The sequence below is a fragment of the Helobdella robusta genome (assembly GCF_000326865.2).
Source record: "Helobdella robusta unplaced genomic scaffold HELROscaffold_74, whole genome shotgun sequence".
In the NCBI taxonomy this organism is placed as follows: domain Eukaryota; kingdom Metazoa; phylum Annelida; class Clitellata; order Rhynchobdellida; family Glossiphoniidae; genus Helobdella; species Helobdella robusta.
In genome coordinates this window covers 568,901-584,381 of record NW_008705420.1, presented here as the reverse complement: position 1 = coordinate 584,381, position 15,481 = coordinate 568,901, and the positions used below count along the sequence as shown (strand labels likewise).

General features: G+C 34.7%; 3 protein-coding genes across 3 annotated transcripts in view; 2 read left to right on the top strand and 1 right to left on the bottom strand.

The window, feature by feature from the left end:
* The window catches only part of HELRODRAFT_194359 (hypothetical protein), a gene marked incomplete at its 3' end in the record, with an annotated part of 5,444 nt that extends 4,465 nt beyond the window's left edge, over positions 1 to 979 (top strand). Inside the window, exons 10-12 of the mRNA XM_009031474.1 lie at positions 99 to 250; positions 589 to 681; positions 938 to 979. Of these exons, the coding sequence (XP_009029722.1) occupies positions 99 to 250; positions 589 to 681; positions 938 to 979 (287 nt within the window). The remainder of the gene's footprint in view (positions 1 to 98; positions 251 to 588; positions 682 to 937) is intronic.
* Positions 980 to 3,025: 2,046 nt separating this feature from the next.
* HELRODRAFT_103925 (hypothetical protein) lies at positions 3,026 to 6,206 on the top strand. Its single transcript, XM_009031473.1, has 6 exons — positions 3,026 to 3,203; positions 3,475 to 3,543; positions 3,808 to 3,914; positions 4,055 to 4,140; positions 4,452 to 4,676; positions 5,078 to 6,206. Exons 2-6 carry the CDS (start codon positions 3,483 to 3,485, stop codon positions 5,262 to 5,264), a joined length of 666 nt encoding a protein of 221 aa, XP_009029721.1. The 5' UTR covers positions 3,026 to 3,203; positions 3,475 to 3,482; the 3' UTR covers positions 5,265 to 6,206.
* A 1,201-nt stretch (positions 6,207 to 7,407) lies between these two features.
* The window catches only part of HELRODRAFT_181690 (hypothetical protein), a gene marked incomplete at both ends in the record, with an annotated part of 12,194 nt that continues 4,120 nt past the window's right edge, over positions 7,408 to 15,481 (bottom strand). Inside the window, 6 exons of the mRNA XM_009031472.1 lie at positions 7,408 to 7,856; positions 8,048 to 8,152; positions 8,219 to 8,819; positions 9,823 to 9,924; positions 11,180 to 14,475; positions 14,980 to 15,122. Coding sequence (XP_009029720.1) covers positions 7,408 to 7,856; positions 8,048 to 8,152; positions 8,219 to 8,819; positions 9,823 to 9,924; positions 11,180 to 14,475; positions 14,980 to 15,122 — 4,696 coding nt within the window. The remainder of the gene's footprint in view (positions 7,857 to 8,047; positions 8,153 to 8,218; positions 8,820 to 9,822; positions 9,925 to 11,179; positions 14,476 to 14,979; positions 15,123 to 15,481) is intronic.

Here is a 15,481-nt window from a genome sequence, read left to right as displayed (position 1 = left end):
CTGTCTCTCTCTCTCTCTCTCTCTCTCTCTCTCTCTCTCTCTCTCTCTCTCTCTCTCTCTGGGTTTTCTATCTCTCTCCCCATCATCACCATCAACAGGTAAGCACACACGGCTACTCTCAGAATCAGATAGTGATATGGAAGTATCCGTCACTCAATCAGATAGCCAAACTTACTGGGCACAGTATGCGCGTCCTATACCTGGTCAGTACTCCATGTTAATTGGCCTTAATGTAGTTAGTGCCTGGAAGGTCTGGTCGTAAAATACTAATTGTCATGTCAGCTGTCTTCCCATTGTTTTTGCTGGTGTGAGTCATGTGTTCTTACTGGCAAGACTGCTTCTTGTCTTCCTTGACACTATTCCAAGATAGGGCGGTATATAAGTAACAGTAGTGGTAGCAGTAGTAGCTGCAATAGTAGCAGTAGTAGCAGCAGCAGCAAGCAGCAGCAGTAGTAGTAGTATTAGCGTTGATAGTGTAAGTAATAATATCGTTTATACGAATGCTAAAGTTAGTTAAATATATATATGTGATCATAATTTTATGTAATTACATTTATAATTTATATATATATTATAATTATAATTTAGGCGACCTCACCAGATGGTGAAAGTATTGTAACAGGGGCCGGCGACGAGACCCTGAGGTTCTGGAATGTCTTCAGTAAGACACAGTCTAGGAAGGTTGCAGACATTTTCTATATACTAACAAACAAACAAACATACATACAGACAGACATACGTACATACATACATACATACGTACGTACGTACATACACACATTATGGACATTATGAACAAATTTTGTTTTATTGATTAGTTAAATTGACAATTGAACAGTATAATTTCTGTTAGTTAAGTTGCTGCACAAGCTTCTGGTGGGCTTCTGGTTTACTTTAAATAAATAAATAAAAATAAAAAAAAAATACATACATACAGGAAACCAATTCTGCGCTCAATCTCTTCACGAGAATACGATGATGACGATGATCAAGACTATGATGATGGTGGTGATAATGGCGGTTACATCTTCATCATCATTATGATGGTTGTATGGAAGTTGAGGAAGATAATTATGATGACGATGGGGGTGGTTATATCATCGTCATTATGGTGGTTATATCGAATTTGGAGATAATAAGGGTGACTATGATGATGAGGAGGAGGATGACTATGATGGTGGTGATGATGACAGTACTTTAAAATAAACAGTGATTTTTGTTTATAGCATTTCATAATGGAAAAGAATCATTAACGTTGTTGCTAATGATTGCTAGTTGACTGATTGATTGATTGAATGAATTAATAAATGATTGATTGATTGATTGATTGATTGATTGATTGATTGATTGATTGATTGATTGATTGATTGATTGATTGATTGATTGACAATTAATAAATTATAGTCTTAATAATTATAACAACAATTATTATTTAAATTTATTAATAATTTGCCAAATATTTTTATTGATCAGTACCTAAAAACGACCGATAATGTTATACTCAATTTCACATATTAAGATATAAACACACACGCATACACACACACACACACATACAAACGCATACACACACGCACGCATACACACACATACAAACGCATACACACACGCACGCACACACACACACACATTTGAATAGAAGTCTTATTTGTAATTACCGACGTTCAACATCATTATTATTATTGTTATTGTTGTTGTTGTTGTTGTGGCCATGGATTTTTTTCTCTATTTCTCTGATTTAAAAAAGAATCGTTTGTTAATAGATGTTGATTAGTGCAATATATCTTTAAGTTTGCGTCTGTGTGTGTGTATGTGTGTGAGTGTGTTTGTGTGTGTGGGTGGGTGGGTTTGTTTGCTTGTTGCTTGTTTTTAGCTATTTGTTGTTTTTGGTCTATTGGTTTATTTGAGTTTTTTTCTGTGTGTTCTAATAATTATTATATGAAAACCAATTGTTATTATTATCATCATCAGTATATTTATTATTATTGTTGTTGTTATTGATTTTTTTATTTTATTTTTACCATCATTAATTCGTCTTTTCCTGACTTGTATAAATGTTTATTATTATTTGTATTGTATATTAATTTGGTTGTCTCTCTTTTTCTCTCTCTCTTTCTCTTTCTTTCAAACTCTCTTTTGTCTCTCTCTTTATATATATATATATATATATATATATATATATATATATATATATATATATATATATATATATATATATATATATATTTGTCTATAGTTTGATTTTATTATTTCATTATTTGTAATAATTGAAGACCAAATTGTATAATTTTAGTGGATGAAATTCTGATCGGTTGGTTGTTTGATTGGTCTTTATTGATTCGTTGGCTAGTTATAATTGGTTGGCCATTTGTAAATGATTGGTTGGTCGGTTGGCTGGCTGGGTAGTTGATTGGTTGGTCGGTCGGTCGGTTGGTTGGTTGGCTGGCTGATTGGCTGGTCGGTTGGTCTGTCGGTGGATTGTTTGATTTATTGGTTGAGTGCGTTATCAATCAATAAAGGAACTAATAATATTGATAATTAATTGAATAATTGGTGTTGACGATTTGTTAATAGGTTTTTTTTTTATTTAGACTATAAATGTTAAGTTTTCCTTTGTTTTACGTTTTAATTTTTAAATGTTTTTCATTGTTTTGGACTTTTCATTTAGGAAACTATTATTTTCATTTTTTGACAAAATTTATTTAAATTATTTTTGGAAAATCAACTTAAAATCAATTCAAATAAATATGTTTTTCGTTTATTTTCTAGTTTTTGTCTTAAAAACGTTTTAATTACTTTTTAGCTTTGCATTTTGGGCATTAATTTTTACATTGTTTTAAATAATGAAAAAATAATTCGTACATTTCAAACTCGGTTCAAAGTTAGCTATATCGCGGCGTGATAAATTTAGTTAATTTTTTATTAATTTTTAAAAATATGGCTCTACACTATTAATATCAACTCCTACATTTATTTATATTGTAATTAAGTTAACTTTTAACTTCCTTAATCTTTTTACAAAATTAAAATAGCGCAAGATCGCCGTGTTTTTATACGAAATTGTTTTAAATTAATAAGTTTTAATTATTTTTGTTATTAAATTTTTTTGTTTTAGCTCGAGATTTAGAACGATTTTTTTTCACAACACCTGTCCTTATCTTCAAATAAGAAGAAATAGTCAACATCAACAACAACCAACACAGGTAGTTCTCCATTTAAATTTCCAAGTTGGTTAATTAATTAGTTAGACATTGATGGTTGTTTGCAGTGAAGTAAAAATATTTTTTAACGAGGCAGTAAAAATAGAGGTAGTACTAAAATAAAATCACACAGTATTTAAAACTTAGTATTACACTTTGACTTTTAAGTTTTAACCATGCTCTAAACCGTCTAAACGTCTAATGAGCGAAGCCACCATTACTATTTGTTAGTTACTTCTTACTAGCTTACCTAATTTTTTAAAATAATTTTTAGACCACAAAATGACGTCTGCCAATACGAACATTGCTGAATATGACTACCTCATCAAGTTCCTTGCTTTAGGTAGTTTCATTTTTTTTTAAATAATTAAAATATAACAACATTGAATGACCTGATGGTTATGATGCCTGGCTATGAGGCTGCAGGTACTGGGTTTGAATGCAAGGTGACCCCTACCTACCCACACACGTGTATGTGTGATGCATTGATGCACTTGTAAACTATTTTCATGCACTATGCATTGTATGTTCATTGTGTCGATAACTTTGACAGATTTGATAAAAAACATAATGGAGATATAAAAAATTTTATATTTCCTAAAATTAGGAGATTCTGGAGTGGGTAAGACTTCCATACTCTACCAGTACACTGATGGCCAGTTCACAGGGAAGTTCACATCCACTGTTGGCATCGACTTTCGGGAGAAAAGAATTGTAGGTTTTGTTTTGGTTTTGTTGTAAAGTTACCAAAAAATGTAATGTAATAACGTAGATATAACAAGATAGAGATGAGAACAACAACATACACACACACACACACACACACACACACACACACACACACACACACACAGATACACAAGACTTCAATGCCTGACGGTTCGCCAGGGAGGAGCCAAAGGGTACACCTCCAACTTTGGGACACAGCTGGTCAAGAAAGGTCTGTCTGTTTGTCCATCCGTCTGTCTGTTTGTCTTTCTGTCTGTGTTTCTTAACTATACACACCAATTAACTCGCCACACACTAATTTACACATCAATAAGCCTCACAGTTCACACATACTTACTTAGTGTTGCTAGTAGTTTTTCTATTTTACACACAACGACCAACACACACAAATGTTGATTTATACACCAACACACACATACATGCCTGCTAATTTACTCACACACACACACGCACACACACGTTGAAACCTTTGAAGCAGGTGCACAAGAGAAATTGACCTTTAACATTTGAACCTTAACACAGATATAGGAGCTTAACAACAGCGTTTTTTAGAGACGCAATGGGTTTCCTACTGGTCTTCGACATCACCAATGAGCAGTCCTTCGTGAACCTTCGAAATTGGATCACCCAACTGCAAACCCACGCCTATTGTGAGAGTCCGGACATTGTCCTCTGTGCCAACAAGGTTGACCTCGAGAACCAGAAGGTCAAGGATGAAGAGATTAAGAAGTTTGCTGAAACGTTCAAGTTGTTTTTTTTTCTGTGTGTGTTTGTTTGCGTGTGTGGTAGATGCGTTTGTTTGCGTGCGTGTGTGTGTGTGTGTAATTGTTTGTATGCATGCAAGCGTTTGTGTGTGTGTGTGTGTGTGTGTGTGTGTGTGTGTGTGTGTGTGTGTGTGTGTGTGTGTGTGTGTGTGTGTGTACTTGCTGTGTATATGTCTGTCTGTATTTAAATTTTCATTTGTTCACTTAGTAATTTGCTTTACATTTAAATGTGGTTTTTCTTTTTGCACGCCGTACACACACACACGTACACTGACGTACTCACGTACATGCAATGTACATACACATACATACACCTACACACACACACATATACACACACATACATACACGTACACACACACATACACATACACGTACACACAGCATGCCTTACTTTATGACGAGTGCAGCCACTGGTCAAAACATTTCGAAGGCCATTGAGTGCCTCTTACAAAAGGTCATGGTCAGAATTGAGGTCGCAGTGGATAAACAGCACGTGGCACAGCAGGCCAAAGGTCAAGTTCATTTAAATGCCAGCGCCGGGGATGAGAAGGGTGGCTGTGCTTGCTGATTGGCTTGCTTGTGATTGGTTGATTGATTAGTTTAGATTGCATGGTCGGTTCGTTGATTGGCTGGCTGGTTGGCTCATTTTGATTGGTTGGACGATCGATTTTGATTTGATTCTCTTGGTCAATGAGTTCGTTTTGATGGCTGATTAATCTCGTCATTTTATAAGAGTTGTTTTGATTGGCTGGTAAACTGAATACAATTGACTCTAATATGTTGAGAGCTAGATGGTTCTTTATTGGTTGATTAATTTTTATTCGCTAGTCACGATTGGAAAGCATTAGAATGGTAGTTTTATTGGTCTATTTTCTAGGAGATTAATTGAATTCGATTGGTTGGTGGTAAAGAATGATTGGCTAGCTAGTGATAATTTGGATGATGAAGACAACGACGACGTTGATGATGTTGTTGATCAGCTGTACATTTTTATTCTTCGCAAAGTTTTCAATTACGTTTGTTACACACGCAAAATGTGATTTTTAAATGTTAGTAAATAAAATTGTGTAGGTCCTAACAAATTTAATCACGTTGATAATAATTATTTTAATCATTTTTATTAATTATTTTTTAATTATTAAATATATATATTTGTTATTTGGTTGTGTATTATCTTTCATAACTTTTCATAACTTTTAACCTACTTTAACATTTTCGTCGATCAATGCTTTAACACACAGACACACGCACACACATAGAAGGAGAGAGAGAGAGAGAGAGAGAGAGAGAGAGAGAGAGATACACACACATACATTTATATACGTGTTTATGATTTATTAATGTGTATACTTGAATGATATATATATATATATATATATATATATATATATATATATATATATATATTTTAAATCCCATATTCTTGGCTTCTAACTTTATATATGATATATTTAACTGCATTTTTATCTGTGCTAATATCTGAGCTTAATATGTATATATGTATATATATTATTTATTAACTTATTTCCACAAAAACATTCCGATGTTAATTTATTTGACTCATTTTCACAGTTTTACAAAATCACACACACAGATACACACACATACAGTTGTTTTACAAAATCGTACACACACACACACACACACACACACAGAGAGAGATACATTTACACAGACACACAAACAAAGCGTTTTACAACATCGCACACACACACATGTACACACACACACACACACACACACACATAGCGTTCACATCTATAATGTGCCTTTTATTAATAGTAACTAAACTGGATAAAGTTAACTATTAATTATTATTATTGTTATTATTGTTGCTGTTATTATTATTACTATTATTAATTGATGTTGGTGTTTTTTTTGATGTGTAATTACGTAATAATAACAATGGTGGTGATAGTTGTTATTATTATATTATTATTATTATTATACATTATTATTTAGGATCGTCTGTTGTTCAAAAGGATAGTTCAGCTGGCTCGTTCAAAAAATCAGATACACACAGACACATAGACACACACACACACAGACATAATGTATAGTATAAATGTTTTATGTAATTTCTTTAATGTAATAATGGTTATTAGTAATTTTTTAAATTAATAACTTAATACATACATACACACTTATATACACACTCACACACACATACACACACGCACACACACTCAATTAATAAATAAATATATATATATTATTTTTAATTCAAATTTTATGATTGAGAAATACTGAATGATGGTAGTTTGAATTCGTTGTTTATTATCATTTTAATATTTGATGTGAATGTATGGATGAATGAATGAATGAACGAACGAATGAATGAATGAATGAATGGATGAATGAATGAATGGATGAATGAATGAATGAATGAACGAGTTAAAACACATGTACATTAACCAACATATATTTTTTTATATACACAGAAAGACAAGCAACTGAGTAAAACCACATCATCCATCATAGATACTATATCTAATGTATATGTGTGTGTGTAGTATAGTTGTGTGTCTTTGTGTGTATGTGTGTGTGTGTGTCTGTGTGCGTGCGTGTATGTATGTGTGTGCGAGAGAGAGAAAGAGAGAGAGAGAGATAAAATTATAAAACACACATGGAAAACTTGCTATAGTGATTAATTCTGATTATGTGAGAAGATGTAGTATATGGACAATCGTTATTACATTTATTTATCATCATCATACTTTGTTTTCATGGTCGTCTTCATCATCGCCATCATCATTATCAGGAATATTATTATTGTTGTTGTTTTTGTTGGTGGTGTTGTTGTTGTTGGTGGTGGTTGTGGTGATGATGATATTTTTAAGTTCACCCAAAACATCCGTACCCCATCTTATCTCCTCACAGCACCACCTCTCAACCATTGGCAGGATGAATGATGCTGTCGTTGCATTGAAAAATGTATCGATGTTGTTGTCGTTGTTGTTGCTGTTTTTGTTGTTGTTGCTGTCTTTGTTGATGTTGTTGCTGCTGCTGTTTTTGTTGATGTTGTTGTTGTTGCTGCTGTGGCTACTGACGTTGTTGTTGTCGCTGTTGTGGTTGCTGCTGCGGCTACTGCCGTTGTTGTTGTTGTTGGTGTCGTCGGTCTCTCTGAAGTTCTCAATGAACCTCTCGTATAACACCAAACCTGGATGTGGAAGTTTCGTGATGATTTGATGATGTTTTTGGGATGTGATGAGATGATGATGACGACGATGATACCTTTAATAATAATAATAACGATAATAATAATAATAAGGATAATAATAGTAATAATAAGGATAATAATAGTAATAATAATAACGATAATAATAGTAATGATAACGATAATAATAAAACCTTTCAGTTCGATGGAATGTTTGAGGTGCTGGGCATCTTTCAGTTTCGTTTTCAAATCTTTCAACTTTGACGATGACGACGAAGGCAATGATAATGACGTCATCGCTAATGATGATGATGGCGGTGGCGGTGATGATGACGATGATGGTTTTACATTAGCATTGTCGTTACTTGCTTTAAAAGTAGTACTATTACCACTGCTTGTATAGCCACTACTACAAGTAGCAGTGGTAGCAGTAGTAACAATAGCAGCCACAACAGTGGTAGTAGTAGTGGCGGTAGTAGTAAGATCAATATCAACACTCCAATCAACAATGTTGCAAGTTTCTGTTGTGTTGTTGTTATTATTATAAGTTATAGTATTAGAAGCAGTTGTAGTTGAAGTAGTAGTAGTAGTAGCCGTAGTATTATTATTGGTAGTAGTAGTATTAGTAGCAGCAGCAGTAATAGTAGTAGCAGTAGTAGTATTAGTAGTAGTAGTAGTAGCTTCAATGTTATTTATGCTAATTTCATTTCTATTATCAATTGTATTATCATTTATCATCTTCGTCGTGGCCGTTGCGGCTGATGATGATGATGATGATGCTATGTTTGTTGTTGTTGATGTTGTGGTTGCCGATGATGACGTCATTGTGACCATTTCCGAATGGCACTTTGCCATTCTTTGAGACAGTAATAGTATGAGCTTCGTGAGTTGGTCACAGCCTTGAATGAATGACAGAAGTCGTTCTTTCTCTCTATCCACTAATCTCTCTTCTAATTGTCCGGCTATCTGTGTGGAGGACGATGGATGTGATAATGATGAAGATGATGATGATGATTGTGATGAAGAAGACGATGATGATGATGAAGTTAAGAGATACCCTAACCACAAAATGGTAAATAATTAGCAATATAATCATCAACATGTGTTTATCCAGCCATCCATTCATTCGTTCATTTATTCATTCCTTCATCATCCATTCGTTTGTTCATTCATTCATTCATTCATTCATCCATCCATTCTCGCTAACATAAACAACACAATTAATACATAAAAGATACCAGACACAACATAACTTGGGACGTAAAAAATTAATACAAAACGAAACGAAGCGATCAACTGAGAGGGAAAAAGATAGTGAGAAAAAGAGAGAGAGAGAAAGTTAAAAAAATAAAAAGAAAGAATTAAGAAGAGAGAGAGAAGGAGAGAATTAAGAAAAGTATAAAATAAAATCGTGAAATGAATGAGAAAAGAGGGAGAGATGGGAGATGGAGAGAGAGAAGAAAAGAAAGAAAGGAAGAGAGATGGAGAAAGAAAGAGAGAGAGAGAGAGAAGGACAGAATGAGTGAATGAATGAACGAACGAATGAATGAAGAAAGGAATGAATAAAATAGAGAGTTTGTTGAAAGTTAAAAAAGAGAGAGAGAGAGGGAAGAGAGAGGGGGAGAAAGAAAACAAAATTAAGATTGCACACACAGAACGTGTTGTAATTTGACCTTGTTACAGACGATGACGACAGGCGTGATGATGATGATGATGATGGTGATGATGTTGACGATGATGATGATGATGGTAACTATCCGGACCATCATCATCATCATAGTCAACGTATTGAAAGTATTTCAATTTACAATTAAAACGTGTCGATGTGTAGCAGTGAAAGAGCGACAGATTTCATCATCATCTCTATCATCATCATCATCTTTATCATCATCATCTTTATCATCATCATCTTTATCATCATCTTCAGCAGCAGCAGCACTAGCGTCATCATCATCGTCGTCGTCATCACCTTCTCTCTTGTTGATTTTGATTGGTTCAGCAGGCTCACAAATCGTTTCTTCAGGCACGTCAGCAAGTTATCCCGTCTGATAAACAGACTGATTAGTGTAACCTTTGATTAGTGGAACAAAAGAGGGAATTAATTGATTGATGGATGAATGAATGAACAAACGAATAGATGAATAAATTAATGAATTAATTGGTGAATGAATGGATGGAGAGCCAATGAATGGATGGATAGAGAGATGAATGTTAGATAGATAGATCGCCTGACAAATTAATGACAAAATTAATAAATAAATAAATTGACGGATAAATGGATGAATGAATGAATGATTGAATGAATGAATGAATGAATAAACGAATGTGTGGAAGAAGGAAAGAACGAATGAATGAACAAAAAATGAATGAATTTGATGGAGAAATCACTAATATAGCTGAAACTGTCATTTAATATTTGTTAATGGATTAATAAACGAATTTTTGAATGAATGAATGAATGATTGAATGAAAAATGAATAAATAAATAAGAATAATTATCGTTATAGTAATAATAATGAATAATTATTGCTATAATTATTAATACCTTATTTTAAAATATTTTTATTTATAGCACCCAAACCGGGTTTACAGGCCGATGTAGATGCGTTATCATGATACAAAAATGTTTGAAATTATGATATGATATGATATCGGGTATCCCATTACACAAGATATCAACATCATTGTTATCATCATCGTCATCATCATCACCGTCATCATCATCATCATCATCAGCTCAATCTTCAACATCACCAACGTACATATTTATATTATTGTTATTATTATTTATATTATTATTATTATTATATTATTATATTATTATTATTATTGTTATTATGTTTTATTCGTTCGAGTATAATCAATAAAAGGCTGTCGATACAATAATATTAACTTGTTTGTGTGCTTGCGTGTGTGTGTATGTGTGTGTATGTATGTATGTGCGTGTGTGTGTATGTGTGTGTATGTATGTATGTATGTGTGTGTATGTGTGTGTGTGTGTGTGTGTGTGTGTGTGTGTGTATGTGTGTGTGTGTGTGTGTGTATACAACAAAAGCAGTGTTTTTTTACGTAAACAAACCTACATGGACCAAATAGGAAATATGACGATAATAATAACAATATCAATATTAATAATAATAATAAATAATAATAATAACGACAATGATGATGACGTCAGCGATGATGACGTCAGCGCTTCATTTCTCCCGTTTAGTTGAGAGTCATCGTCATCATCATCATCTTCATGATGATCATTATCATCATCATCGTCATCATCATCATCATCACCATCTCAATCATCATTATCATCATCATCGCCGGCTAACCTTGCATTCTTCAAGGCTTAGTAGATCGTTATCACTGTTTCGAAATTTCAAACAACCGCAGCTATCATCATCTTCATCCTCATCATCATCTTCATCGTCATCTTTATCCTCATCATCATCATCCTCATCAAGTTCCATCTTTTTTCCATCTTTCTCTCCTTCGTCATCGTCATCATCATCATCGTGATCTTCGTCGTCGTCATCATCGCCATAGTTACGCGATTCCAAATTTAGATTATGGTTATCTTTGTTATTATTATTATTATTTTTTATTTCGATAATTTTATTTCCGCTATCTTTTTCATTATTTGTTATCTTCTGTTGATGCCGTTGTTGCCATAGAAACGATGACGTCATAATTCGTTTCGGTAAATATTCTCTCAGGTGATAGCTGGCTACGGTATTCGCCCCGACGCGGTATAACAATCTTTCTAAGTTTCGAATCCTCTCGGTATTCTCGTCGAGCCATCTCTGGTCTAAAATGTTTTTGTGGTTGTTGGATTTATTGTTTGGGCTGTTTTTAAACTTTTTAGGAATTTCCGAATGGTTCTTTTCCACTATGTTAGTTTCGCTTGCTGGCCGTGAAGATGACGACGATGATGGCAGTGGTGGTGCTGCTACTGGTGGCATAGCTGATGATGATGATGATTGCAGTACTGATGATGATGATGATGATGATGATTGAACTACTGATGATGATGATGTTGAAACCTGAGCTGAGGTGTTTTTATTGACGATTCCATAGAATGCATTCGCGCTATGATAGATGTTAATATTTATTCTCTTCAAATTTCCAAATTTTTTGGAAAGCTTTTTAAATTTACCGAAACTCCCATACTCGATTCGAAATATCGGATACTCGGCAATCGTTAGACGAGGTAGCGTGGAAGATAGAGGCCTGTGGAGGATGGGCCGAAAACCGAACTCGATATTGGTACCGCTAAATCGGTTATTGTTGTGGCTGTAGTAAGGGAAGCAACTGCTGTATCGATTGTTGTATGACATTGTCAGCGTTGAGAAGTAATGCGATCTTGTTGTATAGTTGTTGCTTCTGTTGATGTTGTTGATGTTATTGTAAAAATTCCTGACATTGTTTGAGAAAATTTCGTTGTTAACGTTACCGAAGTTATTGATGTAGTGGCCGTAAAGGTTGTTGCTGATGCTGCTACTGTAGTTACTACTGCCACCACTTCTGCTATTTTTGTTTCGAAGTATGCATCCAGTGTTAGGAGCATCAGCGCCACTGACTTGGCTATTTTTACTGGCATTGGCAGTATTGATTCTACTGTGTGACAGCAAACTCGATGATGAGTAGGAGGGCGAAGATGATGTTGGAAAAGATGGCGGATGGGAAAAATCCGAGTTAATTGAGTTTTGCGAAAGTTTAGGCACTGGGGGGACGAAATTATAGGACCTCCTCGGTGCTGCTGAGTCCGAAAAAATGACGTCATGACTAGAAGTAGGAATGGGACGAGTTGAAAAAGGGATATGCTGAAGCGGAGTAGGATAAGACGGTGTGATAATATCGTCGGATATTTTCGAATCCTCGAGTCGCATGTCGAATCCTGAATCCTGTGATTCTCTTTTCGGGGTCTTCGTCGGCTTTGTTGTTGTCGGTGTGGGTGTTGTTGTTGTGGAGATTTTTGTTGGGGAGGGAGTTGTTGTTGACGACGTCTGTAGTTTCCATGGTGAAGTAGAGAACGACAATGAGAAAGAAGAAGAAGTAATTGCCGATGGTGTTGCTGCTGCTGCTGCTGACATTGTTGCAGTTGTTATTTTTTGCTGATAAGTTTGCGCCGGATTGAATGATTTATGATAAGTTGAAGTAGTTGAAATTGCCGCCGGAAATGACGTCATTGTCGTCGAGGATGTAAATAGCGAAGCTCTCCTGCTAGGCGCCAGATCAGGAAACTGGTAAGTGGTCGGCTGTCTACTTTTCGAAAAATTTGCATCGGTGTTGTTTATGTTGTTGTTGTTGTTGACGCCAATTTTATTGTTGATAATAATGTTATTATTATTATTGTTGTTGTTGTTGTTGATGATGACGTCATTCTTGTTAATGTTACAAGTTGACGTTGACCTACTACCGATCTGCAGCATTTTCGGTTCGTAATTCAACTGAGATAAAAAGTCACCAGATTTGTCGACAGATGTCACGTTAAGGGAGAACCTGTCAAGGTATTTTGTCGACGATGACGTCATTCGGTTTCCGAAAAAGAAGTTGCCTACGTCATTGTGTTTGCTGTCGGTATATGACTGATCAGCAAAAGTTAACCTTTGTTGGATGTTGTTGGTGTTGCTGTTGTTGTTGTTGTTGTTGATAATGCTGTTGTTGTTGTTGATGTTGATGCTGTTGTTGTTGTTGTTTTTGATGATGCTGTTGATGCTGTTGTTGTTGATGTTGTTGTTGTTGATGTTGTTGTTGTTGATGTTGTTGTTGTTGATGTTGTTGTTGTTGTTGCTGTAGTTAGAGTTCGGGTTAGATTCAAAAAACTTCCGGCGCGCATCTTTCATATTGGGAACAGGGACGAAGTGACATTTGACGTCATCACGTCTGCAAATCTCAAAATCCTCACCATCAACATAAGCCTCAACAGAAACACAGTTTAATCTTTGTCTATTCTCATTTTTCGAATGAACGCCAATATCGCGACCATCACCGCTGCTACCACTACCAGTAGTAGCGGCAGGATAATTCGCGGGTTTGCTAATCTTTCTGGGCCCCTCAAATTTTCTGCCCCCCGCAAAAACGCCCCTATTTGCCATCACCTCAACTGGAATATGATCATGGGATTTGCTCAAACTCGACATAACCGGTAATGAAATTCGACATGGTTTTGTACAGTTTCTGTCAGAATGGAGTGAAAGTTGGAGCTTCTCATTGCAAATTTGCCTGGCGTTTTTAACGAATTTGCTTGCATTTTCTTGGCTCAAGTTCAATCTTTTGTTTTTATCTGAGTGTTGCCGATGTTTTGTTGTTGCTGTTGTTGTTGCTGTTGTTGTTGATGTTGCTGTTGTTGTTGTTGATGTTGCTGTTGTTGTTGTTGATGTTGTAGGGATCAATATTGTTTTTCTTGGATCGGTTTGATTGCGGAGAAATGGAAATTTTTTCAGTTTGTTGTTGTTGATGTTGATACTGTTGTTGTTGTGAATGTTGCTGTTGTTGTTGTGAATGTTGCTGCTGTTGTTGTTGTTGTGAATGTTGTCCATGTAGATGTTGTTGCAAGGATTGTTATTATATATGTTTTTTGTCCGGGATTTTTTCATAGTTGCGTCTTCACCAAGAATATTCCTGCCTGGTGATGACGATGTTGTTGTTGTTGTAGTTAATGTTATCGTAGTTGCTGTTGTTGACGTAATGATGACGTCATAGGTGATGTTGTTGTTGTTGTTTATGTCGCTGATATGGTTACAATCATCGTTGTTCTTATCATTAAGATTAGTTTTGTTGCGGATGTTGTTGTTTTTGTTGTGATGATGATGATAATGGTTATTATTACTATTATTACTATTATTATTATAAGTAGTAGTAGTAAAAGCAGTTGTAGTAGTAGTAGTAGTAGTAGTAGTAGTGGTAGTGGTAGTGGTAGTAGTATTGTTGTAATTGTTGTTGTTATTATTGTTGCTGTTGTTGTGATTGTAGTTTAAACTCGGATAATTTAGCGGTGTATTAAAGTCAATTTGTTGTTGTTGTTGATGTTGTTGATGCTGTTGTTGTTGTTGTTGTAGTATGTTGATGTTGTTGCTGCTACTGATGTGATTGTAGTAGTAGTAGTTGTTGTTGTAGCAATCGCTGGAACGGTAGTAAAAGCTGTCGTCGTTGTGGTAGCTGTTGTTGTAGCGGCGTTTCTCGCCACCAACTGCTAAACTAATGCTGTTGTTGCTGTAGGGAGGATTCTTGTTGCTTGAGGAAATTTGAGAAAATGACCCAACATAATGGTCCCTGCGGTGATGATGATGATAAAGATTATTATTATTATTATTATTTTATTATTATTATTTTATTATTATTATTTTATTATTATTATTATTATTATTATTATCATTTCGGTGATGATTGTGATTATGTTAGCGATGATGACGATAGCAGATGTTGGTTTATAAACAAACAAATATACAAACAACAAGAAACAACACATACAAACATACATACATACATACATATATACACACATACGTACATACATACATACAAACAAACATTTACACATACAAACATATATACAAATGAAATATATATAATATATATCCACTCAAAATATTTGAAGATGCTCCGATAGGTGAAGTATACATTAATAATAA